The 27,720-nt window shown below is 37.5% G+C and overlaps 1 protein-coding gene across 1 annotated transcript in view; it reads left to right on the forward strand.

Annotated features, from left to right (window-relative positions):
* TMEM260 (transmembrane protein 260) overlaps positions 1–27,327 on the forward strand; it is a 61,215-nt gene extending 33,888 nt beyond the window's left edge. Inside the window, exons 7-16 of the mRNA XM_007447949.1 lie at positions 241–281; positions 3,327–3,410; positions 4,817–4,931; positions 6,253–6,422; positions 8,772–8,943; positions 11,664–11,812; positions 17,162–17,338; positions 18,824–18,877; positions 20,626–20,716; positions 25,034–27,327. Of these exons, the coding sequence (XP_007448011.1) occupies positions 241–281; positions 3,327–3,410; positions 4,817–4,931; positions 6,253–6,422; positions 8,772–8,943; positions 11,664–11,812; positions 17,162–17,338; positions 18,824–18,877; positions 20,626–20,716; positions 25,034–25,288 (1,308 nt within the window). The 3' untranslated portion in view covers positions 25,289–27,327. The remainder of the gene's footprint in view (positions 1–240; positions 282–3,326; positions 3,411–4,816; positions 4,932–6,252; positions 6,423–8,771; positions 8,944–11,663; positions 11,813–17,161; positions 17,339–18,823; positions 18,878–20,625; positions 20,717–25,033) is intronic.
* The last annotated feature ends 393 nt before the right edge of the window (positions 27,328–27,720 follow it).

Here is a 27,720-nt window from a genome sequence, read left to right on the forward strand (position 1 = left end):
GAGTTTAACTGATTTTTAGCCAATTATTGTCTCTGAAATTATTCCTAAGGGATATCTGTGTTTAGTTTTCACTGACTTCTCCTAAAAAATCCAATAAGGCTCTGAAGTAAACACTTTGAATGAAGAGACAAGTTGCATTGTATATTTAAATATGTATCTTTTAAATCAGGGTAATTAAAACACAATAGTCTACCAAAGCTTCAGTTTAATGCTTATGCAAATAAACTTTTTTATGTTTAGGCCAAATCTGAAATAGGATCCAGTATGTCTGAAATATTGCTGTGAGTATGAAATATCTTAAACTCTTTTTAAATGAATTCTTTATTAGTTCCTTTAAATGATTTTAGGGATCTCTGAGTTTATCTCTTTGTGAAGCAGAACGTCTGAGATGTAGTTTTCACCTCTGTGGTTAACAGTTTTTGTGTATAATGACAGATATTCCAGCATTTCCTTCAATAGGATAAAGCTGAAAATGAGTAATAAATAAAACAGTAAATAAGACTATTAGGAGACTAAATAGAATATATAACATGAAAATGTTTCAACTTTCAGTTGTATACAAAATTACCCAATGTATTGTTGCTTTAGAAATAACTTTTTCTTTGTTTATATCTTCTTTCTTTTGGAGACATTTTAGAACATTGTATTTAGCACAATTTGAACAATTATTTTCTTGTTATTTTGGTTTGAGCTATATTCATTTAATTCTTCAAACATTAATTTATTTAATTTTTTTTAAGACTTCCTTTAAGCTGTCCGTAAGCTCTATTTTCGACTTGCATATTTTTAAGCATCCAGCCTTATTAGAACCAGCTTAAGCAAATATATTTTCCTCTATATTATCTATTAGAGTTCTTTGAAAAATGGGTTGATATTTGCTTTAAAACCTATACAAAGCTGGGACGAAGTGAGAGAGTAACACTGACATATATACACTACCAAATGTAAACTAGATAGCTAGTGGGAAGCACCCGCATAGCACAGGGAGATCAGCTCGGTGCTTTGTGACCACCTAGAGGGGTGGGATAGGGAGGTGCGAGGGAGATGCAAGAGGGAGGGCACATGGGGATATATGTATACATATAGTTGATTCACCTTGTTATACAGCAGAAACTAACACAACATTGTAAAGCAATTATACTCCAATAAAGATGTTAAAAAAAAACCTATACAGATTAAGGCAACTTGAAAAATATACATACCAGTTCTGTAATATTCTTACAATATTTTCAACATAAAATTAGGGATGAATAGGTTTCTCTAACACTAAAGTGATCTCCTAACTATTGATATGGAATTCACAGGACTACCTGAAAACTATTTTTAAAATAAGGGGAAAATATTTCAAATCTATATGTGAGGTAGTTCACAGGTTCTCACAATTCCTGTCTTGTTCATTTGCTAGCTTGCTTGCTTCCTTCCATACTTCCTTCTTTTCTTTTTAAATTACTTTCTTTTTACTCCAAGAAATGATACATAATTATTACAGAAAATTTAGCAAATACAGGCAAGCAAACCAAGAAATTAAAATTACTATAATTCCAACATGCAGAGATAACCACTGTTCTTAATCCATTAACATTTTTGTCTATATCCTTCCAATATTTTTAATATTTTTCCTTGTTTTTGAAAATGTAATCATAATGTATACACTGTTTTGTTAGCCTGCTGTTTTTCATTTAATACTATATCTTGAAAATATTTCCCTGCCACCAATTATTCTTATATAACCTTTTGAGGTTCTTACAATTGACTTTAAATATGTCTGACAGAGACTTTTGTGGCTCCTTTTTCTTTTCTGTTGGGAAGAAGGTAGCAAGAAGCTCAGTTCCCCTTTTAAAGATAAAGACAACTTTATCAGTGTCGCTGGGCTTCTCCTTAGTTCTGCTTTTCTCCATGCCAAGACTCCCTGCTGGCTCTTTTCTACCTACCTTCCAAAGTTGTCACATTCAGGATCACTAGTATATTTTGTCTTAACAATCCCACATGAACTCCAGAGAAGCCTCAAGACTAATCCTAGACCATACATCTAACTTTCACTAGTTGCACATAAAAGTCATTTATTGGGGAACTTAAAGGCCTCCTTTACATTGAAATAATAGCAGTTAGGTCATATACTTAGAAAAAAAGACTTGACAAGAGCGATGACCACTCACACCGACACTATCTGCTCAAACGAAATCGTAATACGGTATGGGGGCATAATCCTAGCACTCTCTGAATGAGTGAGAAAATTTCTAGTCTTTAATTGTTTGAGGTGGACAAGAGTATTGAGAAAGGCAACTCATAATTAACTTACTAGAAAATCCTTCAACATGATGGAACCTAATCATCTACTCCTTTCCAGTCAAGCAAATTACATTCTTTCTCCATGCATATCTTTAAATTGCAATCCTGTTGAATTGCATTCTGGAAATTATTGAATCTAACCCTAGGCAGTGACCATGTTTTAGAGCTTACATTTAAGCAACAGATCTCCAAGAATAAATTTTGAGACTGACTTCATTCCTTTTGAAGAATGGTTTGAAATGGGCCTCATGCTGGAATCAATTTTTCAAGTGTATTTGAAAATGAGTAAGGATATCTTCTCATAGTAGATAAGTTTCCATTAGTAAAATACACATTGTGTGGTTTCCATAATTATGGCATCACATTTTCTCCAGTAAAATTGCCAGTAGGGAGAAGAAAGTTCTTTGAGATGGTGTATAGAGTCATTTCTTTTTTAAAAATTGGAGACTGCTAGAGCTATTTGAGAACTCAGATAACACTTAGAAAATGCTTATTAGTTAATGAAAGAATTTAGATTAATTGTAGGGGAAAAATACATTTCTTGGAGATTGCTTAAACATTTTTTGAACCAAATAGTATAGAAAACAAGGAAGCCTTTTACCGAAGAAGATAACCTAGTAAAGGATGGTTAGAGATCACTTCTCTTTCCTTTTTTCTTCATGATTGGATCTCCAGAAAATTATTTGAATTGTTTTATTTTCAGTTTCACGTGACTTCTTTTCAAACTAATCTAGGATACAAATTGGTTTATAATATCAGTATAGTATACCAATATCAAAAATACCGAATAATTATTTGTTCTTATCTCAGGTCAAATTGTGTAAGTTGTTAACCAAATGTTACAACTGGAAAATATCTTAGACTCTTTCTTGTGGTACTTTTTCTCCCCAATTTAAAAGAATACAAAATAATTTTAAAATCTGACTCAAAGCCTTAAAATTATTCAGTGCATAATCAGATACAGTCTATAAAGAATGCTTTATTTGGAACTAACAAATTTGTTTTTTGCCAACAATAAATTAGATTGTCTTTTACAGTTCTCAGGTGACAAATATGAGGACCCAACTCTCACTCAACATTCAAGCCCTTGCAGTTTGGGCAAATATATGTTTAGTAAGAAAGTGAGTAAAGTAATTCCTTTTTCCATTATTTTTCCCATGTTCATTAATTGAATTAATATATTCAATGTCATTATAGAACATTGCCAGTAGTATTTTATATTCCAAATAAATGACTCTAACCAGTTCTATTAAGGCAAATGTGTATTGCTTTTTTGCTAGGTTTATTTTTCTAATTATAAATTAATGACTTTGGAACATTGAACAGTATATTATAATCTGACTAAGTGGGCCATCTGATATCTTAAACTTCTGATTTGATCTCTTACTATCCCATAGCCAATTATTGTTGCTTTGCAAAAGAGGCAAACAATTATTTGAACTCCCCTGAAGAAAAAAGTAACCTCCAATGATAAAAGGAAACCTAAAAAAATATAGCACTATTAACCTCCATTAATTTCTTGTTCATTTACTTTCTAGCCTGTTGAGTGTATTTTATGTAAATATATATTTGTATATACATTTATAGTTTTATTTCCTTAACATTATATTTTGAGCTTTTTCCCATACCATAAGAGATAATTAGAATCATTTAAATTTCTGTATAATATTCCATACTATAACCTAGGACAATTAATTTAAATGTTCTCTTATTTGAGAGTCTTAGATTGCTTCCACTTTTTCCACTATTATAAATAATACCAAAGCATTGTTGTGGATTAATTCTTATCCACATTTCTGGTTCTTGCTTAAAAATTTATGCCCACATGTCAAATTACTGGGTCAATGAACGTGAATATTTTCTTTAAGGCTCTTGTTATTATCAAATTAACTTTTCTTGAACATTGTACTAACATATATTCTCATACAACTGCATTCTCACCAGCACTGAGATTTGTCATTTTTAAATCTTTATTATTTTGATGCATGAAATTACTCTTTTGTTTTGCATATGTTTAATTACATCTCAAATTTAACAAGATTAGTAATTTATATTACTTCTGCAGATTTTAACTTCATCTTTTGCTGCATAGTTCCAAATTATGCTGTCGACAATATGTAGTGCAGTGTATGGTTTATTACTATGCTTTGGTTATCTATTCCAACTCATATTTTTAAACCTAAGAGCTTTCTTTTTTCCTACTTAAAAATGGAGGGCTTCCCTGGTGGCGCAGTGGTTGAGAGTCTGCCTGCCGATGCAGGGGACACGGGTTCGTGCCCCAGTCCGGGAAGATCCCACATGCCGCGGAACGGCTAGGCCCGTGAGCCATGGCCGCTGAGCCTGTGTGTCCGGAGCCTGTGTTCTGCAACGGGAGTAGCCACAACAGTGAGAGGCCCGTGCACCGCAAAAAAAAAAAGGAAAGTTTTTTAGTTCCAAATATTTTTTTCATAGTTTAAAGCTGTGTAATATTATTATTGATATTCATGTCACATAAATAATTTTGGACATATTTTAATTTTTTTTATAGGGACAGACAGAACTCATCATTAGTATGGCTTTTTACTGGAATGTTTTGCATTTATTCATTGTTCTTTGCTTGGAGGGCAAATTTAGATATTTCAAAACCACTTTTCATGGGTGTGGTAAGTTTTACTTAGATATATCCTTTGACCAGAAAGTTAGTGAAGAATGTACAAATTTGTCTTTCATGAATCTTGTAGAAGAGCAAGTTATCTCAGAAATAGTTAAAATTGTATATACATTATTATAAATCAAAATGTAAATTATTGAACCAGTAAGGCTAAGCCTTCTTTTTTTGGGGGGGTGGGGGGAGGGGGGCGGGAAGCATTGTTTAGTTAACACAATAGTTAAATAGAAAAATAAATGTAAGGTAGATTTCAGTGAGTCATTTTATATGTGTGCTAGGTACTACTGCATTTCTCCTGGGATTTTCTTTTAAAAATAGCAAAGAAATATGGGTTGTAATCAGGGGCTCTACCAACACATTCCCTTATTTCTTACCTCACCAGTCCAAGCCTGTGCAAAAGAGCAAGTATATTTCTGTTTTTCCCTGACTACCATATCTGAGATTAGAGTATTTCTTCTCCTTACAGAAGAAACTATATAAATGTAGATAGCTCTTTTTTGAACAGCTGAAACAGTTTGTGTGTGTGTGTGTGTGTGTGTGTGTGTGTGTGTGTGTTCAAGAGGCCTGATGAATAATACCTTACTTGAGCACCTGAGTTCTGAATCAGTTGAGAACATGATAAGCCAGTACATTGGGTGGGAGAATCACCTTTGTTACCCATAATGCTGAGATTGGAGAATGTGGTTAATATCTGTGGGGAAGGGAGTCTCCTCATCCTGCATCCCTGAATGGGCTAGTCACAGGCAGTGCTGCACAGGGCAGGCCTCTCCCCTCCCCAGCTCACCTCACCCCAGAGTCTGCCCTTGGACAAGTACTTCCTGTGGGAGGCTCAGTTCCAAGAGGAAGAGAGAGGAAAGAGGAGGACTATGCAGGCCCAGTCCCAGCTCCCAAACTCCCCAGTCAGCTCAGTCCCTACAATCCTTCAGGAAGAAATAAGTGAGGGTAGAAAAAGGCCAGGAGTGTTATACTAGTGGAGCTTCTCTACATGGAAGGAAACATCAGGAGTTAAGCAAAAGCATTTCTCCACCTCTTCTGCTTTGCATGTTAGAATAAAGAGTTCAAGATGAAGTTTGTAGTATAGAAAAGAATGTGTGGATCCAAAAAGGGAGATCCACACGTCAAACAGGGAAGGAGGAATGCTTGAAAATTGAAAAATAAAGTGGCATGGAGTTAGGTTGGAGAGGTCAGTTAAGAATACCTAAATGACACAGGCATAAGCAACTAGATACATGCAATATATTTTTAAAATATATAAATACCTGATTGATTGCATGAACCAGTCAACTGGACACACTGTTTGCATGCCTCTTTCACAGGTGGAACGATTCTGGATGCAGAGCAATGCAGTGGTGGCTGTCCTCGCTGGCATCGGTTTGGCTGCACTTGTTTCTGAGAGTAACCGAGTACTGAACACCAATGGGCTTCAGTGTCTGGAATGGCTTTCAGCAACTCTTTTTGTAATTTACCAAATATATTCTAATTATAGGTAACACATGATTATTTTTATGAAAAGTAGCATTCAAGCCAGAGGCATTTGGATACTTAGATTCTAGGGGTTTGTCTTTATTTTTTTACCTTCCACTAGTTTTCAAAGTGAGACAGCTTGGTCTGAATGCAGTGGTTCTTAAACTTTGGAACAAGAATCTCAGCATGAGTGATGTGTAGTTTCAGGCCATTGCAAACAAGGTTTTGGCTGTTCCATGTAAACACTCTGTATTTTTTCCACTAAGGAATCCTAGAGATACTTTGTAGAATCTGGAGTGTACCTAAAATTCCATGATCTAAAATACCACTTAGATGGAGACTAAAGACATTTGGGGTTTTTTTGTATGCCCTAAAATAATTCACTTTATGCTCAAAGATTTCGTCTTTTGAGTAATCCTTGGCCCTTATCTCGTACTCTCTGTAGTAGTGTATATTAAGTATTTTAAATAATCAAAGTTCTAGAAGTTTCTTAGCCCTTATGCATTATTAGTATTATATGTGTTTTTCAAAATCTGCTTAATAACCATTATAATGAAAACTTCAGTCTAACATAAAAGATGTAAAAGTTTAGATGATAGTTCATTTATATGTGGCAGTATTGAGTAAACATTACAGAAGTGGAAGAGTCCATTGGAGTTTTGTTACACTGAGATTTGATTGGTACTTTAAAAGGTTACATTCCCCCTTTCAACTTAACTTGAAAAACTGATGTTCTTTGTAATACTGAGGAAGAGCCGGTGTTAGGAAGGCTGTGTCACCAGGAGGCCTTGTGGGAAGGGGATGCAGGTCCCAGATACAACTCCAAGTTCAAGAAGGGTTTGCCGAGCCCATAGTGTGTTTCCCACCCTTTTTTTTAAAAAAAAACCCTTAACTATTTATTTGTTTTTTTGGCTGCACTGGGTCTTCGTTGCTGTGCACGGGCTTTCTCTAGTTATGGCGAGCGGGGGCCTCCTCTTCGTTGCGGTGCGGGGGCTTCTCATTGCGGTGCCTTCTCTTGTTGCGGAGCACCAGCTCTAGGCGCGCAGGGTCAGTAGCTGTGGCTCATAGGCTCTAGAGCACAGGGTCAGTAGCTGTGGCTCGCGGGCTCTAGGGGCGCGGGCTTCAGTAGTTGTGGCACATGGGCTTAGTTGCTCCGTGGCATATGAGATCTTCCTGGAGCAGGGCTTGAACTTGTGTCCCCTGCATTAGCAGGTGGATTCTTAACCACTGTGCCAGCAGGGAAGTTCCACTCACCCTTTTTTTATCCCAGTCTTCTTATGGCTCAGGTCTTTAGGGCAATTCCAGTTCCATACCAGGGATGCCTGCACAGACTGGGTGGTTTGGTTTTGTTTTGATTCTTTTTTTACCCCAGGTGAATGGAATAGACAGCAACTTTCCTGGGTGGCAAAATGTGAGGCATCGCCCTGCAATGTAGGGAATCACAGTAGAAAATGGTTGCATCAGTTACAAAGGCAAGGATAATATCTTGTTCCCGGAAGTATTCATTTGCTTTGTGATGCTAACCCAGTGATTCAACTTTAGGCTGTGTTTTTCAGTACCATTACATGTAATGGACCTGATAATAACAGGAAGGACATTGCTTCTTCTGTTTTTCGATGCTTTTCCTTTCCTGTATTCTTTTTCTTTTTCCATGGAAAGCTCTCAGAATTCATGCCAGTTTTTTCTTTGAAGTTAGAAAGTCCACTTCATTGAAATGAGTTGTACTGCTGTTGTTGGCAATGGCAAATTATGCCTGGAGAGAAGTAAACATCTCAACAAATTATTCCTTCCCTTCTTTCTCATTGGTCTCATTCTCTAGTGATTTCTCAGTCTAGAAGGGAGAGAGGAACACAGGGAGTCTTTGGTCCAGGGAAGTGGTGGGAAGGATCAACCTTTATGTGCAAGAGAGTCAGACAAACGTGCAAATTTATGCCAGAAACTGGCAGATTTCCTTTTGCTTTCTGAAAATTCCTTTGAGCTAAATGGAATTAACATGAAATTACCTTAAACTCGAAGTGGAATCAGAAACCTTACTTCTTTTTAGTGAAATTGGATATGCTTTTAGGAAAAAAAGTACTTATTATTGACCACTAACTGATTCCCTTTTTTATGGAAATGATAATGAATTCCAGAAGTAAAGCAGTATGCTGATTTTTCTCAATTGCACAATTAGTTCCTTCTTTTTTTTTTCCCCAGTTAATAGTGTTCCCTTTTCAAATATATGCATCCTCTTAGAAGATATGTTAGAATATTTTAAAGCACTAGATGTAGATTGTGTGATGGGAAAGGAATGGAGCAGGAAATAAGCCCAGTCTTATGAAAACTAAAACAATGTGTTTCTATTTTAATATTTTGTAATCCTTTTATTTAGCATTTGTGACCAAAGGACCAACTATGTGATCGATAAGTTTGCAAAGAATCTTCTAGCCTCTATGCCTCATGATGCAATTATCTTACTCAGAGGAGATCTGCCAGGGAATTCTCTCCGTTACATGCATTATTGTGAGGGACTGAGGCCAGATATTTCATTAGTGGATCAGGAAGTAAGTATATGAAAGATACACTTAGAATATAGTAGTAGCCATCATTTTAAAACATATGTTTTTTAAAGAACTATTTTTTTTAAACATTGAGTGGGTACAGTTTCTATGATCACTCTTAGGTAAAATATATATCACATTCTTTTCTTTATTTTAACTAATAGGAAAAGTCATGAGTTGCTTCTTTCCTTTTTAAACTGAATGTTCTAAGAATTAATGTGTTTCAAATTAGATTCAAACAGCATCCTAGGTCTCTAGTTCACGTGACAGACCATGACAATGTTGTGTTGTAAATTTATTTTTAAATTGTTCTTTTACATCCATCCAACTCAACCATTCAAATTAACACTTCCCAGTGATCCAGGGATTAAAATAATTAGGCTGACTATAAAATAAGTCATACTGCAGGTTGGTATACATTTCATGCAAAATAGAAATTATTAACCACAATTCTGCTATAGAATTTATTTGTAAATTTTGTTGATCTTATGACAAAAATATTTTTGGAGAGGACTTGTGAAAATTTCAAGGTCTACTAAAACAATCTTCTTGAACTGAAAAAAATATATGTAAACTATAGGATTTATTGTTTAAGTCATAAATAGTTAAAGGGAACAAATCTTTCTCTGGTGTTTTTAGAACGGTTGTCAGGAAAAGAGAAATTCTTAACCTTGAAAAAATACATTTAGTTTTAGCAAACTATTAGGCACAATACTTTTTTAATAAATTTCATTCAGTTAATGAATAATTAAAATTTTTTGAGAACACTATAAACAGATTTGCAAATATAGGGAAATTTGAAAATTACACATATTTCTAGAAGGAGTTTGCATTTATATCATGTACACAAATGATTAATTTGATCTTCAGTCTAGCATCTGACCAAAGCTAGATCATTTGTTGAAAATATGGTATCATAATATGATTTTAAATACTATTTGGGATGACAGCTACTATGATTGAGAAGCTTGGATTTCAAAGTTAATTAGACCCAAATTCAAGTCCTCATCCTCTCACTTCCTGGATGTGTGACTTGGGTCTATTGATTTTTCCTCTCAGAGCTTCTGTTTCCTTATCTATAAAATGGAAATGATCATTAGATAAGTAAGTTAGGATGCTTCTGAATGTAAGGAACAAAATCCCTGACTAAGAGTAGCTTAAACTATGGAGTTTTTAATCTCACAAGACAAGTAGTCTGGAGAGAGGAGGTTTTAGGATTGATAATACAAGCAGTTCCATGATGACAGTGTTCTGGGGCAGCTTTTCTGCAGGTCTCTTGAACTGATGGATGCCTGGTTCCAAACATCACATGCAAAGTGCTTCTCCTGGAGTCTCTCTCTTTCTCTCTCTCTCTCTGTATTGGGAGTAACATGTACCCCAGATGCCCCCAGCAGACCTCTACTTGGGCCCCACTAACCAGTATTGGGTCACATGACCACCCCTAAACTACTCACTAGAAAAGGAGAATGACTAGAACTACCTGATTAAAACCAGGATTGTGTTAGTTGGAAAGGATTGGCTGTTGCGTGGGCAATCAACAGTGTCTGATATAATTTAATTATTCTCACATAATAAGGTTATTATGAGAATTAAATTAGAAAGAGTAAGGCCATAGCACACAGTGGGTAGTTAATTAATGTTACTATACCCAAGAACTGAAACTATTGGGTAATAAACTCTAATTCAATAGGTATTTTTTGAGTATTTACAATGTACACTTAGATTAAAATTAATTTGTCACTTCTAGTTAAATGACTTGCATAGACAAGTAAAACATAAGCATAATTGCTCAAACAATGATATCCAAACTTAATGAAGCTTTGAAGGTGTAAGTAGGAGTCTTTTCTTTAAAAAAAAAAAGAAATCTGTACATATAAAAGTATAGAATGAAGTATATATTAAGTATAGAATTAAGAAAAAAATTTTGATACTAATGATTTATTTTAATCAAAAGACTATGTAATTAATTTGGAGCTACTAATAAATTCAGATAATTTAGCCAAAGGGTTTTTAATTTTGAGGCCTAGGTTATCATATAATTGAGCTTCTCAAGGGCAGGGATTGATATCTTCTTCATTATAGGTGAGCAATACTTGTTTTTTGAATGAATGAATGAATGAATGAAAGAACAGAGTAATGACACGTCTCTGTATTTTGCCTAGGTTGTCTAGTCTGGCCATCAGAAAGACATTTCAGGTCCAGCAAACATAGTTTGGGAAGTATTCTGTGCCAGGCAATGTGATAGGCACAGAGGCAGTGAGATGAAAACAGCCCCTTTCATGTAGGAGCTTGCAGTCTAGTGAGGAATAGGCTAAGAGCTATAACTGAGGTAGGTACAAAGTGCTATAAGAGCATGGGACCTGGGGAGGGCATCTGAGAGGCAGTGGTGTTTAAGCCGGTTCCGAAAGCTCAGTACACTCTCTAGGCATGAGAGCCGGGAGGTCATTCTGGGTCGTCTGGCAAATGCATGGAGGTAAGTGAAACTAGGTGCTGCTTTTATTGATGGCTGATAGTTATAATTTAAGGCATGAAACCTGAGGTCTAAGGCATTAGAAGAAGAGTCAGTGCCACATACCTCAGTTGCATTTGTATGTACTTTTCAATTATGTTTATATTTAATGAGTACCTCCACATTTTAGAACCTTTTCATTGCCCTTGATAAAATTGATTCTTTTTAAAGAAACATATTAAAAGCATGATATCATATTTTATCTTTCTGGCAGATGATGACTTACGAGTGGTATTTACCCAAGATGGCAAAGCATTTACCAGGCGTCAAATTTCCTGGGAACCGGTGGAATCCTGTGGAAGGAATATTACCTAGTGGAATGGTCACATTTAATCTTTATCATTTTCTTGAAGTAAATAAACTGTAAGCACTCTTTTCATATAATAGCTTTTCTAAAATCTTAAGCTTTTCTAAAATTGTTTATGTAGCAGCTGTGCTTCATCCAAAAGACCAATTTTCTACACCTATTTCCCTGTCACCGGTGAGATTATCTCTGTAATTAAATTGAATATCTGTGCATAAATGAGGCCAGGCAGAAATAAATGTTATTGTTCTGGGTAAAAGAAAAATAAAGACAGATTAGCAAGAATAGCAAATAAGATCTTAGTACAATTCAGAGAAATTGGAGATGTGCCTGCCTACTTGAAATCATTGCAGGTAGATCGCAAGCAATTATAGTTTCCCCCTGATCAACACCATGGCCCCCTTTTAAGTTTAATGCAAATGTTTTCCAGGAATAATCACTATATAAAAATAGCTTAAGGATTTTTTTCTAAAGGATAAGCCATTTTTATAAATAAGAAAAACACCTACAGTTATGCTGGCTGAGATAACATGTGAGAATTGTGAATTCTATACTTGAGAACATAAAATTATTCATAGTTAAGGTCAAGAATAAATAACTCCTTCAGTGGTAGAGTGTTGAACATTTTTCCTGTCCGTGAAATGCTTGGGATTGTCCAGAGCGTGAAGAAGAAAACTTATTTCATAATTTCTATTCTCTTATAAAGGGAACTTCAGAAATTCTTTGTAAAAGTTAAACTATCCCTTACCAAGAACCTAATGATGTGGTACTTTTGGTGTTCAGAGCCTGAAGTTTACTCTGGCTCATGAAGTAATATGAAGGTGATAGGTATAAATGTGCTGCGAGAGTAATATTTAATTGTTCTATTGTGGAATAAAATGTTAACAATTAACATCTCCAAATCAGCATTTTTTGGTGAATTTTATTTAATTCAACCTTATAAACATTAATTGAACCTACTATGTACCAATTTGTATTAGGCAATAAAGTGAGACAGTTCCAGATTTAAGTAAGACTTCAATCTAGTTGTATCTATACACAGATATGAATACAATTGGCCATAATAAGATGGCATAAGCTCTATACTAACAAAGCCTTGTAAAGTGTGAGACACAGTAAATGTTCAATGTGTGTTTACTAAATAGATGATTTAATTGACAGTATAAGCCAAGTGTTCCTGGGAGCATGGATGAGGAAGCAATTAATTCTTCCTAGGGGCATTCATGCAGTATTTATTTAATAAATATTGGGTATTCAAAATGTCCCAAGACCTATACTAGCTGCAGATGCATGGGTGTGATCCCTGCTGTCGCAGTCTTTCAGAGAGGTGTCAAGTGGTACCTTAAACATGAAACTGATAAGTTATAGTATTAGCTGGCAAGCATGATAATAGTGGTATGGATAAAATGTTGGAGACTTAAAGGCTAAGTAAGAATTTGCCAAGTGGGTAGGAACAGTTAGGATACAGAACACTTCCATGACCCCAGAAACTCCCTTTCGCTGTCCTGTGTCATCATACTGTCCCCGAAGCCCTAACCCTCACAACCACTGATCTATTCTCTGTTCCTATAGTTTTAACTTTTCCAGAATGTCATATAAATGGACTCATAAAGTATGTGACTTTTTGACATCAGCATATTTCACTTAGCATAATGCCTTGGAGATCCATACAAGTTATTGTTATATATCAATAGTTTATTCCTTTTCATTACTGAGTAGTATTCCATTGTATGGATGTCTTACAGTTTATCCATCCACCTGTTGAAGGACATTTGGGTTGTTTCCAGTTTGGGGCATTTGTGAATAGAGCTGCTATAAACATTCATGTACACGTTTGTGTGTAAATATGTTTTCATACCTAGGAGTGGGATTACTGGATTGTTTGTTTTTTTACTATTGAGTTGTGAGAGTTCTGTGTATATTCTAGATTCAAATCCTTTGTCAAATACGTGATTCATAAATATTTTCTCCCAGTCTTTTTGTTCTCTTTAAAGTGTCTTTTGCAGATAAAAGTTTCTTTATTTTGATGAAATCCAACTATCATTTTTTTATTTTATGGATCATACTTTTTGATCGCATATCTAAGAACTCTTTGCCTAATACCAGGTCACAAAGATTCTCTCATGTTTCCTTCTAAGAGTTTTATAGTTTTATGTTTTACATTTCAGATCAATGGCCCCTTTTGAGTTAATTTTCCAAGGGTGTTGCTTAGAACAAAGGTCTTTTTTTGCATATGAATATCATTTGTTTGCACCTTTTTCTATATTTACAAAAAAATCCTTCTGGGTTTTTGGTTGGTTTTAATTTGATTATTGTTTTCATGGTATTTCTCTTTTTATCCTGTTGCTTTTAACCACCTATGTCACGTTTAAAGTGGGTTTCTTGTAGACAGTAAATATCTGTCTCTTGTTTTATTATCCATTCTGACAATGTCTATGTTTTCATTGTGTATTCAGATCATTTGCATTTAATGTAATATTGATATGTTTTAGATGTACATCTATCATTTTACTATTTTTTTTCTGTTTGTTTCTCTGTTTTTCATTCCACTGTTTCCGTTCCTGCTTTCTTTGGGATACTTTGATTTTTTCTAGTATTCCATGTTAAATTATTTTTACTATGTCTCTTGGTAAATTATTTCAGTGGTTGCTCTTGGAATTACAGTATACAGACATACTTAACTTTTTACAGTCTACTTACTACTTCTAGTGAACTGTAGAAACCTTAGTAGCATATAAGTTCCTTTAACCTCCCCACTTTTGATTGAGTTGTCAGATATATTAGACATGTGATAATTTTTGTTTTCAACCATCATACATATATTTTAAAATCTAAGAGAAAAGATAATCTAAAATATTTGTCCACATATTTACCAGATCTGTTGCTCTTCCTGCAATCCTGATATTCCAAGCTTCCCTCTTGTATCATTTCTCTTCATCTGAAATTAGTCCTTTAGCATTTCTTTTAGAGCAAGACTGTTAGCAGTGAATTCTCTTAGTTTTCCTGTATCTGAAAATGTCTTTATTTCACCTTCATTTTTGAAGGATATTTCTGGATATGGAATTCTGGCTTGATAGTTTTTTTTTTCCCCCCACCACTTTAACAATGTTATTTTATATCCTTTTGACATGCATGGTTTCTGATGAGAAATCTGCAGTTATTCAAGTCATTGTTTCCCGTGTGTGAAATGTGTTGTTTTTCTCTGGCTGCTTTCAAGATTTTTTATTTGTCTTTAGTTTGCAGCAGTTTGATTATGATGCATCTGGGCATGACTTTCTTTGAGTTTAACCTCCTTGGGATTTACTGAGTGTCTCGAATCTGAAAGATTATGTGTTTCACAAAATTTGGAAGCTTCCTGACATTATTTCTTTAAGTACTTTTTCTGCCCCACCTTCTTTCTCTTTTCCTTCTGGGATTCTGATGACACCAGTGTTAGACCTTTTGATATTGTCCCACAGGTGCCTAAACTCTGTACATTTTTCTCAATATTTTTTCTCTTTGTTTAAATTGTATAATTTCTCTTGATCTGTCTTCAAGTTCACCCAGTCGAGGAGTAATAGGAATTTGCTCCCAACCTTTGGAACCACAGCTCCTCTGATTAGTGAGAAGTGTTGCCCTTCCTCAGAGCTATAGGGACCTGCCCAGCTGCCACTGCTGTAACTGTGCTGCTGCTGGCACAGTATTGCCCGCTGCCCAGGGAAGGAAAGAAGGGAAAACATCCTGGGGATTTCCTCTGCTCTCCCCAGTCCGTACAAGTTCCTTTTCCTGCCCTTTGGACTAAGAAAAAGGGAGGGGGCCGGGCTTTTCTTGGAGTTCTTTCTGTCCTTACTTGGTGTGTACTTTTGGGTTTCAGGCTTCCTTTGAGTCCAGGCCAGGTAATCCTGGAAGGGGAAAAGGGATAAACTCACTGCGGATTTGGTGGAACTTAGAATTCTGCTTTCTTCCTTCAGTCTTCTTTCTACCATTTACTTTTCAGAGTCTTCAGATAGTTGTTCCAGGTCTTCTGTTCAGAAATTATAGTTGTGTGCAGTGAGAGAGACAGAATAAAATATGATGACTCCATCTTCCCTAAAACCAGAACTCTGTTATGTTTTACTTTATGTCAGATATCTCATTTAATCTTAAACAGCTGTGAAAGATAGTTCAATACCAATTTCACTGATGAGGAGACCAGACACAGGTAATTAAGTAATTTCCCCCAAAATCATAGAGGTAATACCTGGTGGAAAAAATCCAAAATCTAAGCCAGAAGAAGTGTCTTGTTTCAAAGTTCATGAAGTTTTTACTTTCAAGTAATTGCTCCTAATATGCTCCTTTTTTTTTCTACTTGGTAATAGCTGTTAAGGTATACACCAAAAATTGGAATAGAACTAGTCAATTATAATGTTTTTGAGCCAAGCTTATTTAAACCATTTCTATTACGAATTTTTGCAGGATTTGAAGATGCTAATAGTCAAATCTACTTAATTTTATTCAGCAAATATTCTGTATAGCTAGGCATCGTGCCATGTGGGATTTCGAATTAATTCAGAGATAGAGAGCCTATCCTCAGGATGCTTCTGGGCTTCTCAGAAAGATTTATAAATGAAGATAACAAGTTCAATAAAATAATGTTAAAAGAGATTAAAAATAAAATACAATGGAAATTTGAGGAAGGAGAGATTAGTAGTAGTACTACTACTACTATGGACATATTTCCACCTATAAAATTTCAAAGGTATCAAATAATATGTATATTTACACGAGACAGAACCACAGAAGCGTTCCTTGTAACAGTGCTTATCCCCAAGTGATTTCTTACAGTGTCACAAACGGTAGTTTTGTCATTTACATCTGTGTGCTTCGCCTCAACCTCCCAAGCAGCATTTTTTTACACTAATATCAATGTAAATTTATTTATTTTTAAAATTTATTTATTTTTGGCTGCATTGGGTCTTTGTTGCTGTGCACGGGCTTTCTCTAGTTGCGGCGAGCAGAGGCTACTCTTCGTTGTGGTGCACAGGCTTCTCATTGCGGTGGCTTCTCTTGTTGCAGAGCACGTGCTCTAGGTGCGTGGGCTTCGGTAGTTGTATGCGAGCTCAGTAGTTATGGCTCACGGGCTCTAGAGCGCAGGCTCAGTAGTGGTGGCGCACGGGCTTAGTTGCTCCGCGGCATGTGGGATCTTCCCGGACTAGGGATCGAACCTGTGTTCCCTACATTGGCAGGTGGATTCCCAACCACTGCACCACCAGGGAAGTCCCTCAATGTAAATTTAAAACAATCTATTTGGGAGAGATTTAAATAAACCAAGTGTTCACAAGTGGTTTATTGGTAACCAAGGTTTAAAGAGTCAGAAATGACCCTTCATGAGTTATACTTTAACATTTAGAACTTTAAGTTAAAAATGCATATTTTTCTGTTTTCAATAGAAAAGAAACATTTGTTTGCATAGGAATTCATGAAGGCGACCCAACCTGGAAAAAGAACTATTCACTTTGGCCATGGGGTTCTTGTGACAAATTAGTTTCTTCGGAGATTGTATTCAACCCTGAGGAGTGGATTAAACTTACCAGAAACATCTATAACTGGACTGAAGACTATGGAAGGTATGGAGAGCAGTTATGTTTTTCATCAATGTATAGCCATTTTGTGTGCCTAAAAAACTTATTAAATTTTGAGATGCCTTTTAATTATTTGATGTATTTTGTGTTTTTTTTTATTACTAGTTAATATTGTTATTTGCTGCCCACAGAGTATTATAATAGAGAAAGAGAACATGTATTTCTTGTCCTCAGGCTTGGAGATGGAGGAAGGGCGGTGGTGGTTGATTGGGCACCACAGTAGTTAAACATGTGCCACCGTCCACCTCCAGCTGTTGTAATGCTACACGGTCCACCATCCTGTAGCTTAGACCCTAAAAGTGGAAGAGATTTATTAACTGCAACAGAGCTTTAAAAGGCACTCACTCTGTTACCCATGATAGTTTCCACCTGCATAAACTCATATTTTTTTTCCTTCAAGAATGGCAGATCACTTCTCTGTAGGGAGGACTGAGATTTGAGTAACTTTTTCTTCAGTTGTTTGTCATCAGCCTTCTGTCGTTTTGGGCATGATTAGTCTTCCTGGAAGCATTTCTACCTAGACTTGAGTCTCTCCCATATGGAAGATGAGTCACCATCTGAAGATAGGTGTCTCCATTGCCTATTTTTTAAATTATGAATTATTCAAAGATTAGATAATTATTGCTTATAATTTAAGAACAGTCAACATCATATGAACAAATGGTACAAAGTTTTTTGAGTCAATATGAGCAAATAGACCACATTGCTGTGCACCAGCGAGAGCTGGATAAGTAGTTCTACATCAGAGTACTCTGTGATGGGAGTTCCCTGGCAGTCAAGTGGTTAGGACTCAGCGCTTTCACTGCCGTGGCCCAGGTTCAATCCCTGGTCAGAGAACTAAGATCCCACAAGCGGCACGGTGCGGCCAAAAAAAAAGTACTCTGTGACCATTGTGAGGAAAAGTTAGAAAATCACCTGTTCTCCAAACAGCCAACAACAGTACAGGTACATGGCATCACTCATTATCTCCATTCTGTCAAAATAGATACATAATAAAAGAAATTTTAATTAAGTGAAAAAAAATTAGCAAATGATTCAGCCACTGTTTTTGGAGCAGCATCCTAGCTCCAGCAATGATTTATCCAAGCCGGGAGTCCCCACTCTTTACAGCTCAGTGGCTCTTAGCTGTGTCCATAGCATGACCCAGGCTTCACCCCTGCTCCATCGCCCACCTGACAGTTCTTAGGAACAGCTGGCTCCCCAAATGCCTCCAGCCTCTTCCCACTAATCTTTAGTTTGCCCCCGTGAGGCACTGGGGCTCATTATGCAGATTAAGAATACATTTACCAAAACCTCAAGTTCCTAATGATCAGATTTTTCTAGGAGAATAAGTTTGTTATTTTGGTCTCTATCAGTACTTCAGGATGCAGCCTATTTTATTTGCCTTGTGAGATTATAAAACAAGAATTACATGTCCACAGCAATAAAGGTAGCTAGCAGAAACATGTTACCGTTTTCTTGTAACTGCAGGTTTGCTCCATCTTCCTGGGAATCTGTGGCCAATGAAGAGATGTGGCAAGCCAGGTGAATAATGTACACGTGTGTGTTTGCAGTCTGTTTGTAATGCAGCAGAAGAGCCTCTGGCGCTTTTCACCTGGGTAGTAGTGGTGCGTGGGGATCATAAAAATAACACTTATGAGCAATTATTTTGTTTGAGGCATTGTACTAATCATTACCCATGCATGCATAATCTCATTTCATCCTCACAATAACCTGTGAAGAAGTTATTATTATCCCCGTTTTACAAAAGAACAAACCGGAGGTAGAGAGGTTACTTGTCCAAAACCACATAGTTCTACCAATAGAGTCCAAAACTCACATCTGTCTGACTCTGGAACATTCCTAATTCCTGTGCTCTCCTATCTCAACTAAACCAAAGTGAGTGTAACTGACTGAGGAGAAGTTGATAATTACAACCCTGTCTCCATGTGTAATGTGCTAGTTAATTATTTAAGCACTTATTGAAAACTTCCTAGACACCAGGCACTGTGCTAGGCATGGAAGCTACACATATGAATATGACACAGTTCCTACTCTCAAGGAGCTCAGTCTAATGGAACAGACAGACATGTTCAAAGAGATCTGACTATTCATGTGCTAGATACTGTGCTTTCCTGTTGTTCCTGTGTGGAACAAACTTAATGGTGATGCTCTTGACTCTGGATTCCTGTCATTCTTTTAAAATATTCAAAACATCTAACACTAACAGACTTTGGCCTAAATATTAATGTAAAAGTCCTAAGTGATGTACTTGGTACTTGAGTACCAAGTATGAAGTGCTTCCTCCAGTAAAAATGCATTGATGCCCACTCTGGGCCAGGGACTGTGCTTTGCACCAAGAATTGAGTTAGGGTGTAAAGGGCTTACATACACTTAAAGAGGTTTTTTTAAAAAATTGTCAAGAGGGACTTCCCTGGTGGTCCAGTGGTTGGGGCTTTGCCTTCCGGTGCGGGGGGTGCGGGTTCGATCCCTGGTTGGGGAGCTGGGATCCCACATGCCTCGCGGCCAAAGGGCCAAAGCATAAAGCAGGGGCAACGTTGTGACAGATGCAATAAAGACTTTGAAAGTGGTCCACATCAAAAAAATCTTAAAAACAAAAAATTGCTAAGAAATGGTTCTTGACAAAACAACAATTACAAAAAAGATACAGTTTTTGCAGTAGTGTTTTTGAAAAAGTCAGCTAATCGCATATTGCAAGTTATCAGCCCAGTTATAGGAACAAATACTTGCTTTGAAGAACTAATCAAAGATACACCGAATGTCTCCACAATTCCTCACTGTGATTGAATGCGGGAAAGCTGGGGGAGAAATCACATAAAAGAAGAAAGCAGGTCATTATTCAGGCAGGTATTGATTTAATTGGTGTGCTGAATACAATTTGGATGAGTTCATGTGGTCAAAGAGTCCAGCCATCTTTGAACAAGTGGTCACACGTGGCATGAACCGTCGCGATGGGTACCTTCAGGGATATGCTGACAAACTCAGCAAGTCTCCGCCTCCTAGCCGCTCTTGCATAATGAAATTTACATCTGGAGGGAAGATGATGTACAGTAGGGATGATGAACATAAGCTTTTTTCTAAGATTTGGCACTAGGTGTGAATGCAGTGTCTTGGGATGGCGGGGGAGGATTACCGTTGGCTCAGAGTAAACTATTAATACGAGAGAAGTGGAAATAATACAATAAATGGTTTTGTATGTTCCTCATCAATGGAAAAGTCTGGCAGATTTAGCTTTGAATGTAAAATTGACATGAACACCCTCCCACTCCCAGGATGAAAACACCGTTCTTCATCTTTAACCTGGCAGAAACTGCAAGTTTGCCTTCAAACGTGAAAGCTCAACTCTACACTCACGCGTATAACGTATGTTGTACTTTTACATATATAAATTTATTTGGTGGGAGGGTGGTGGCTCTTTGGGATGGAGAAAGGGTGTATCACAGTAGAGTTTTTACTTTTTTGTTTCCAGCTTTATTTGGCACTATAAAGCAGTATAAGTGGAAAAATAGTCATGTGTATCACAAATAATATCTATAAAGTAAATGGCTGTGGTCCACAGATTAATGAAAGAAGTTCATGTCCTAATCTCCAGAACCTATGAATATATGGCCTTACATGGCAAAGGGCACTTTGCAGATGTGATTAAGGATCTTGCGGTGGGGAGATTATCCTGGATTATCCAGGTGGGCCCAACGTAATCACAAGGGTCCTTAGAAGAAGGAGGCAGGAAGGTCAGAGTCAGAGAAGGAGATGTGGCATTGCAAGCAGAGGTCAGAGAGAAAGACTTAAAAGATTGCCACACGTATGGCCTGGAAGATGGAGGAAGGGGCCACAAGTTAGGGAGTGCAGGCAGCCTCTGGAAGCTGGAAAGGGCAAAGAAATAGATTCCAGAGCCTCCAGAAGGAACACAGCCCTGCCGATTTTACAAAAACCTTGATTTTTATGACTTTTGACCCCTAGAAGTATTCGATAATACATTTATATTGTTTTAAGCCACTACATTTGTGGTGATTAGTTACAACAGCAATAGGAAACGAATATGATGGCTTTATTTAAAAAAAGAAACAAGTTCTGATGGGTTGCCCTTTACGCAATATCATGACCCTGGCTGCACTTGAAATGATCGGGCCGTGGCTGGTTGGGATTTCTTTTTTTTTTTTAATTAATTAATTTATTTTTAATTTTTGGCTGCGTTGGGTCTTTGTTGCTGTGCACAGGCTTTCTCTAGTTGCGGCGAGTGGGGGCTACTCTTTGTTGCGGTGCACAGGCTTCTCATTGTGGTGGCTTCTCTTGTTGTGGAGCACGGGCTCTAAGGCGCGCAGGCTTCAGTAGCTGTGGCACTCAGGCTCAGTAGTTGTGGCTCGCGGGCTCTGGAGCACAGGCTTAGTAGTTGTGATACACGGGCTTAGTTGCTCTGGGGCATGTAGGATCTTCCTGAACCAGGGCTTGAACCTGTGTCCCCTGCATTGGCAGGCAGATTCTTAACCACTGCGCCACAGGGAAGCCCTGGTTGGGATTTTATGAGAGAGATAAGGGGTCATGGAGAGTGGCTCTGTCTTCTGATGTGGCCCCAGGAAACCAAACAGCCTTCACATCCAGCCACACTGAGGCTCTTGCTTAGCTGGTCCTCTGTGATGGCAAGGGGAGTACAGAGCAGAGGCTTGCTTTGCTGTAGCACTATGTTAACATGTCCCTGCTTTTCTGAGATTTATAGCACTGGGCTCTTCATGACCTTCAGAGATAGTCTTGGAGCCTGCTGTGTAGGAAATAGACATCCTGGCGAAGGCCAGTAAGAACAGAGCCCAGGAGCTGTATGTCTAAGCAAGTGAGGAGGTATTTCTGCTGTCTCTGGGCTGCTGTAGATCTGGGCATTTGTCTGGTGCTGAGTCAAAATTGCATAATGTCCAATTAGTATGACAGATTTTACTCCTCAATTTTGTGCTCATTGGTCCATTGTTTATTCATTTATTCATTCGCTTACAGAGCATTTATGGAGCACCCAGTCTGTACCAAATACTGTGATGGGGACAATCAGGAATATTCCCTGCTGTCAGAGAGGCACAAGCTAGAGAGAGGTGGAAGATAAGGTCCTCAGTTAATTCAGTCGTGAGAGTTACGAGAGGTTTGCAGAGGTGCGGTGGGAGCAGAGAGCAGCACATGAGTACAGCCTTCTGGGGAGGGGCTGGTGAGGAAGGGAGGGAAGGCTTCTAGAGGAGATGTTACCGCAGTGTCATCCTGAAAGATCAGAAGGAACTGGCCAGGCAGATGTGGGGCAGGGTAGCGAGAAAGTGGGGGAGGGCGGACAGTCCATAAGGACGGAACCACAGGGACAAAGGTGGAAACCCCTTAGGTGCCCACTGAAGGACAGCCAGGGACTAGTTACAGGAAGCGGCATGCTGGAGTTCTGTCTGGCAGTCAGGAGGTCCAGGTTCAAGGCCTGCTCCACCATTCACTGTCAACTGTGAGCCAGTTAACCTTTCCAGACCTCTATTTTTTCTTAAAAAAAAAAGTGGACTGCAAACTTTATAGATTATCTCTCATATCCTGGTCATATCCGGTTCATCTCTAATACCCTGTATAATTCTGTGAAAAACAAGTAGTATTTAGTTGGGAGAAATCTGAGACTTAATAATATTTTATATTCTCATCAGTGATCTGTTCGATGGTCAGTTGTTAGGCCACCACTGAAGCTAATTCATGGATTTATTGTCCCTTTGGGCCTGTAAGCATTACTCTGTTCAGTGAACACAAGTCTGTAGCAGTCTATAGGTATCTCCTTCACATATGTCTCCAGATGTGTGACACCATTTGCAAGACAAATGAGGCCAAGTACTCCATGGGTCAACACAAATCAGCCCCTAGTACAGGTTTTTCAAGAACAGTCTTGTTAGCTATAAAAGATATTTTTGTTATTATTAAATTATCCTGCTCAATAGCTTATACAGGACATTAAGTTCAGGTATAGTGGGAGAGCAAGAATGATCTTTGTTATCTTTAGGAATACATCTGATACATTGAAGATTTCCCCCCAAGACAGAATTCGTTCCACTAACACTAATGTCACAGTGATACACGCCTAGAGGGGGAAATGTAATTCCACATGATGAGAAATGACTCTTAGCTTCTTAAGATACAGCACATGTGGCCTAATGGGCCATCCAGAATGAGTCGATGTTCTAGAAAAGGGTAGCGTAGTTGTTCTGATGTCTGCAGACTGAAGCAGGGAGGTCATGAGCTGTCTCTTGTTCTCTTGGGAAATGAAGTGCTAGCGTCTGTCTTGCACTCCAGAACCTTCCCAGGATTTTGAAAACTTGGGAAAGAAAAGAACCTGAGCAGTTCCTGAGCACCTACTTTGTTCCGGGCAGCCTACCATGCATTTTACAGATGTCCCTCATCAGAGGGAGGCTTGGGAAGAGGAGCAACGGATAGGGGAAAAAAAACCCCAAACACTATGAGGAAAGGTAGAGAAGCTTTGAATATTTTACCAAGAAAATAAACGGGTAGGAGGCTGACTTAATAGCTTTGATGTCTATGAAAGTGCGAGGTGACTCTCCTATTTTATGGAGTGAAGACAACTAAAGGGAAAATAGCTTTAAAAGGCAGCTTGAGGCCTGAGGGTTATTAAATATCAAAATGACATATCACATACAGATTGGGGACTTTTTCATGGGGATGTTGTTTTGAAACAGATTAGGTAGGCATTTTTCTGCTCTGGAGTAGGGGTTGGGGAGATAGATAATATAATTGGGTACCTTTCAACTGGATGATGTAATGAGTATAGTTCTAATTCAGAAAGCCCTTGTCCCTGGAGAAAGCATCATTGCTTGTCCTGTGCTCTCATGGAGGCTACTGGTTAACTCAAGTGCCTGTGGATCTGACTCCAATTTGATAATCCCCAAGAAGGCTGTGAAATTCCCAAATACGCAAGTATAATATTCTGTTTTGTAGATTTGCATCTACTTTTTGGTTTATTTGTTAAATTTTGATGTTTTTCCTCTGGAAAAATCAATATTAAAGATTCTGACTCTATCCAATTAATACTATCTCTGATATTGAAAAACAAAACTCTGAATTCCTGTGGGCAAAGTTTTAACTATGAAAATTGTAATTTTAGGACACTGAAGATTTTCAATATCTCACTTTAAGGATGTCTCTTAAATTCTATTATGCCCAGTCTGTTTGATGCTGGATTTGTTTGATGTGTTTTATTGTCGCTATTGTTATTACTGTTGTTTATAATATAGAGAGAAATTTATGTAAAAAATGAGGGACAAAATTTAAATTCCTTCAAGTTCTTTTTCTCCTATAGCTAAATTTAGAGTTTCATCCTTTCTGCCTGTTGAGTAAATAGCTTTCCATGAATTAGAACTAAATCCCTTTCTCAGAACATCTTTCTGGAGGAACAGCATTTTGTCCTGACACAGTGTGTCTTAGGTTCCCTCTGCAACATCCAAAAAAACCCCAGAAGCAGTTTTAGATGAAGCACATTTGCCTCCTGCTACTGTAATAATTATAGTAACATCCTTGCATTTTCTGCACAGCCTAGCAACAATTAGATTTTTACTGTAGTCTGGTTGGATTTTTTTTCTTGTGTTAATTTCTCTGTGTTTTCTGGGTTTTTTTTTTTTGAAAAAAGTCAAGGGATAACAATGGAATACCAACATTTTTGCTGTCTTCCAGCTTTATAAGGAGATTGTCTATTTGCGAAAGGAACATCCAGTGAACTGGCATAAGAACTATGCCATCGCCTGTGAACGGATGCTGCGCCTTCGGGAAAGAGGTGCAGACCCTGAAGTCTTGTTATCTGAAACCATCAGACACTTCCGTCTGTACACTCAGAAGGCCCAGAATGATCCACAGCTGGCCGATATTTCAGTTGCTCTAAAACACCTAAGAAAAGAACTGCAAAGTCTGAGAAATATGAAAAATGGCTGAGACAGCAAACTGTGAAAAACCTGCTTGGCGTTTGGCTTCCAAAATCTAAAAGTTTTTCATCCAAGAAAAGAAACAGCATAAAAAAATGGGGGCCTAAGTCATCTCCCAGATATAAGTACATGGTGCAGCCGTACTGCTTTGGAGGAGGGGGCGGTTAGAGACCGAGATGTGCTATTTATGCAAATTCTATTTAGCCCACGTTACTGAATTAGCATTTCAGCGAGAATATTTTGAAAAATCTTCCTACTTCCACAGTCTTTCACCAAATGAGTTGCTTGATTAGATTCTAGAAGAGAATGAACTGTTTTCATATACTTAAAATATTGACCATGAATCTTAAGGGCCCTGCTTATTGGGATTGGGATTGAAATTAAATTCTTCAAACATTAATACCATACCAAAGACATTCTTTGTTTTCGAGAAGTGAAATCATTTTTTTTTAAGAATGAATCTTGTTATGCTTCAAGTTAGAAATACTGGTTTGTTTGTTTGTTTGTTTTTTTGAGTAGCTATGGTTGTTACATAATCTCACACTTCAAACTAAATACCAACCAAATGGTATTTTGAAAAGATTGGGGTTTTATTGTCTTAGATCATTCTCTGAAATCACTAAAAAATTAAGCTAATTGTTGTTTGCTTTTTTTTCAGTTGCTTAAACTGATTGGCAAGTAAAAAGGATTTTGTCTTTCCTTAATTAATTTTATATTCATGTTTTACTTCCATTTGGGTTCATAAATCTGGGCCCAATAATTAGTCCTGCTGCCAAAATGCCAAAAAAAAAAAAAAAAAAGGGCAGGGGCTCGGGGGGTGTGGGGAAGTGGTTCAATAAATTCATTTCTGTTACAAGCATCTTTTATACATATTACTAAAGAGAACATAGTAAGAAATGCAAATAATAGTTCTTTATTTTATTATGACAGTTAATTAATAGCAACCTGTTTTAATGAATAAAGTCACTCAGAGTCCTTCAGCACTTCCTAAGTAGAGGCCTGAATCTGTAGGGATTCTTTTCCCCCCAATTGTATAGCTCCTAGACTCCAAGAACTATATAGGCCCCTGTATAGAAATGCTCACTAATGAAGAGGGAGGGCTAGAAGCCTGTCTGCATTCAAAGATCACTGGTGAGTCATTCAGCAAGAAAAGGCCCCTTACCAGGAATAGTCACAGTTCCGTGGCATTGTACTAGCAAAAGGGTCTGATCAAAGGTCTCCTGTGGAGCTTGCATGGTTCCCTTTCATACTACGACCATAATTAAAACCACTAATTCTCTTTTAAAATGCTGCAGGATGCCATGTAGGCATCTGTCTGGAGTGTCCTTTGTGATGTCATAAGCTGTTAAGGACCAGTGCCGAGGGCTTTTGAGTGAAATGCCAGTCATGAAGGTGCTTCAAGACAAGGGTGCCTCTAAAAGCTTGACAGGGCCTTGACTGCACAATTCGAGCTGAATTTGCCCCTTGTCAGCTGCCAGTAAATAAATCTCAAAGGGGGAAAAGCTGAAGTTTCATTACCTGATCCATGGGGCTTTGTTGGTTTTGGCATCACACAGGGGAAGCTCTTGCCCCTCCATTCTCTGGATTTGAAGATGTCCATTGGAGCCTGCAGTGCCTGGACGGGGTTCAGAGCGGAACCTTTTGAAGAGTGTCAATAGTTGTAACAGTTCAGCTGTTAGGAAGACAAATAAATGGAGGAGCTCATTAATCCGCTTTTGGCTCTCGGTGCCTTTTGCCCTTTTATCACAGCCTTATTAGGCTCCTACTCATCTTGAACCAGAAAAAAATGAATTGAAGTTGTTGAGTACTAATTGGCAAAGACTTTTAATCATGGGCCAAGAACTTTCACTGACTTGAAAGTAACTTCTCCACAGGGAAGAACCAAAAACCTGGTTTACCTTAAAACAAAAACCTGTTGGAGTGCAGTGTGGTGTAAAAATTTAAGGAAGCATTGATAAATTGTCTAAGTTGATCCATTTGAAAGAATTACATAAGATGATGATTTCCACTTTTCTTTAAAAAGAGTACAATAAAATTCATATATGCGTTCCCTGGAAATGCATTGTCTTTATTATTTCAGAAAAGAGATTGCATGTGTATGTGAGATGATCATATTGGTTTTGAACAGCTACATATTGTATACGGAATAATATGTAAATATTCACTTCAGCATCTACATACACATCTGGTGTTTAGGTAATATTTCCTATTTATGGCCTTAAGAATGGAAAATGAGGGCCTCTTTTTGAAAATATCTGCATTTTAAATGTGTCTATAATGTGGTACTACATATATGCCTGAATATGCTTTGCATATTGACTCTTGTCTGATGGTATATAGATTATTCTGTATTTGTGCATCAGTGGCTTTGGACCACTCTCTGTTTGAGAAAGCAATGATATGATGGCCCACAGTAGACAGGATCGTAGTCATTTAAATTTC

The sequence above is a fragment of the Lipotes vexillifer genome, unplaced genomic scaffold (assembly GCF_000442215.2).
Source record: "Lipotes vexillifer unplaced genomic scaffold, Lipotes_vexillifer_v1.1 scaffold221, whole genome shotgun sequence".
Lineage (NCBI taxonomy): Eukaryota > Metazoa > Chordata > Mammalia > Artiodactyla > Lipotidae > Lipotes > Lipotes vexillifer.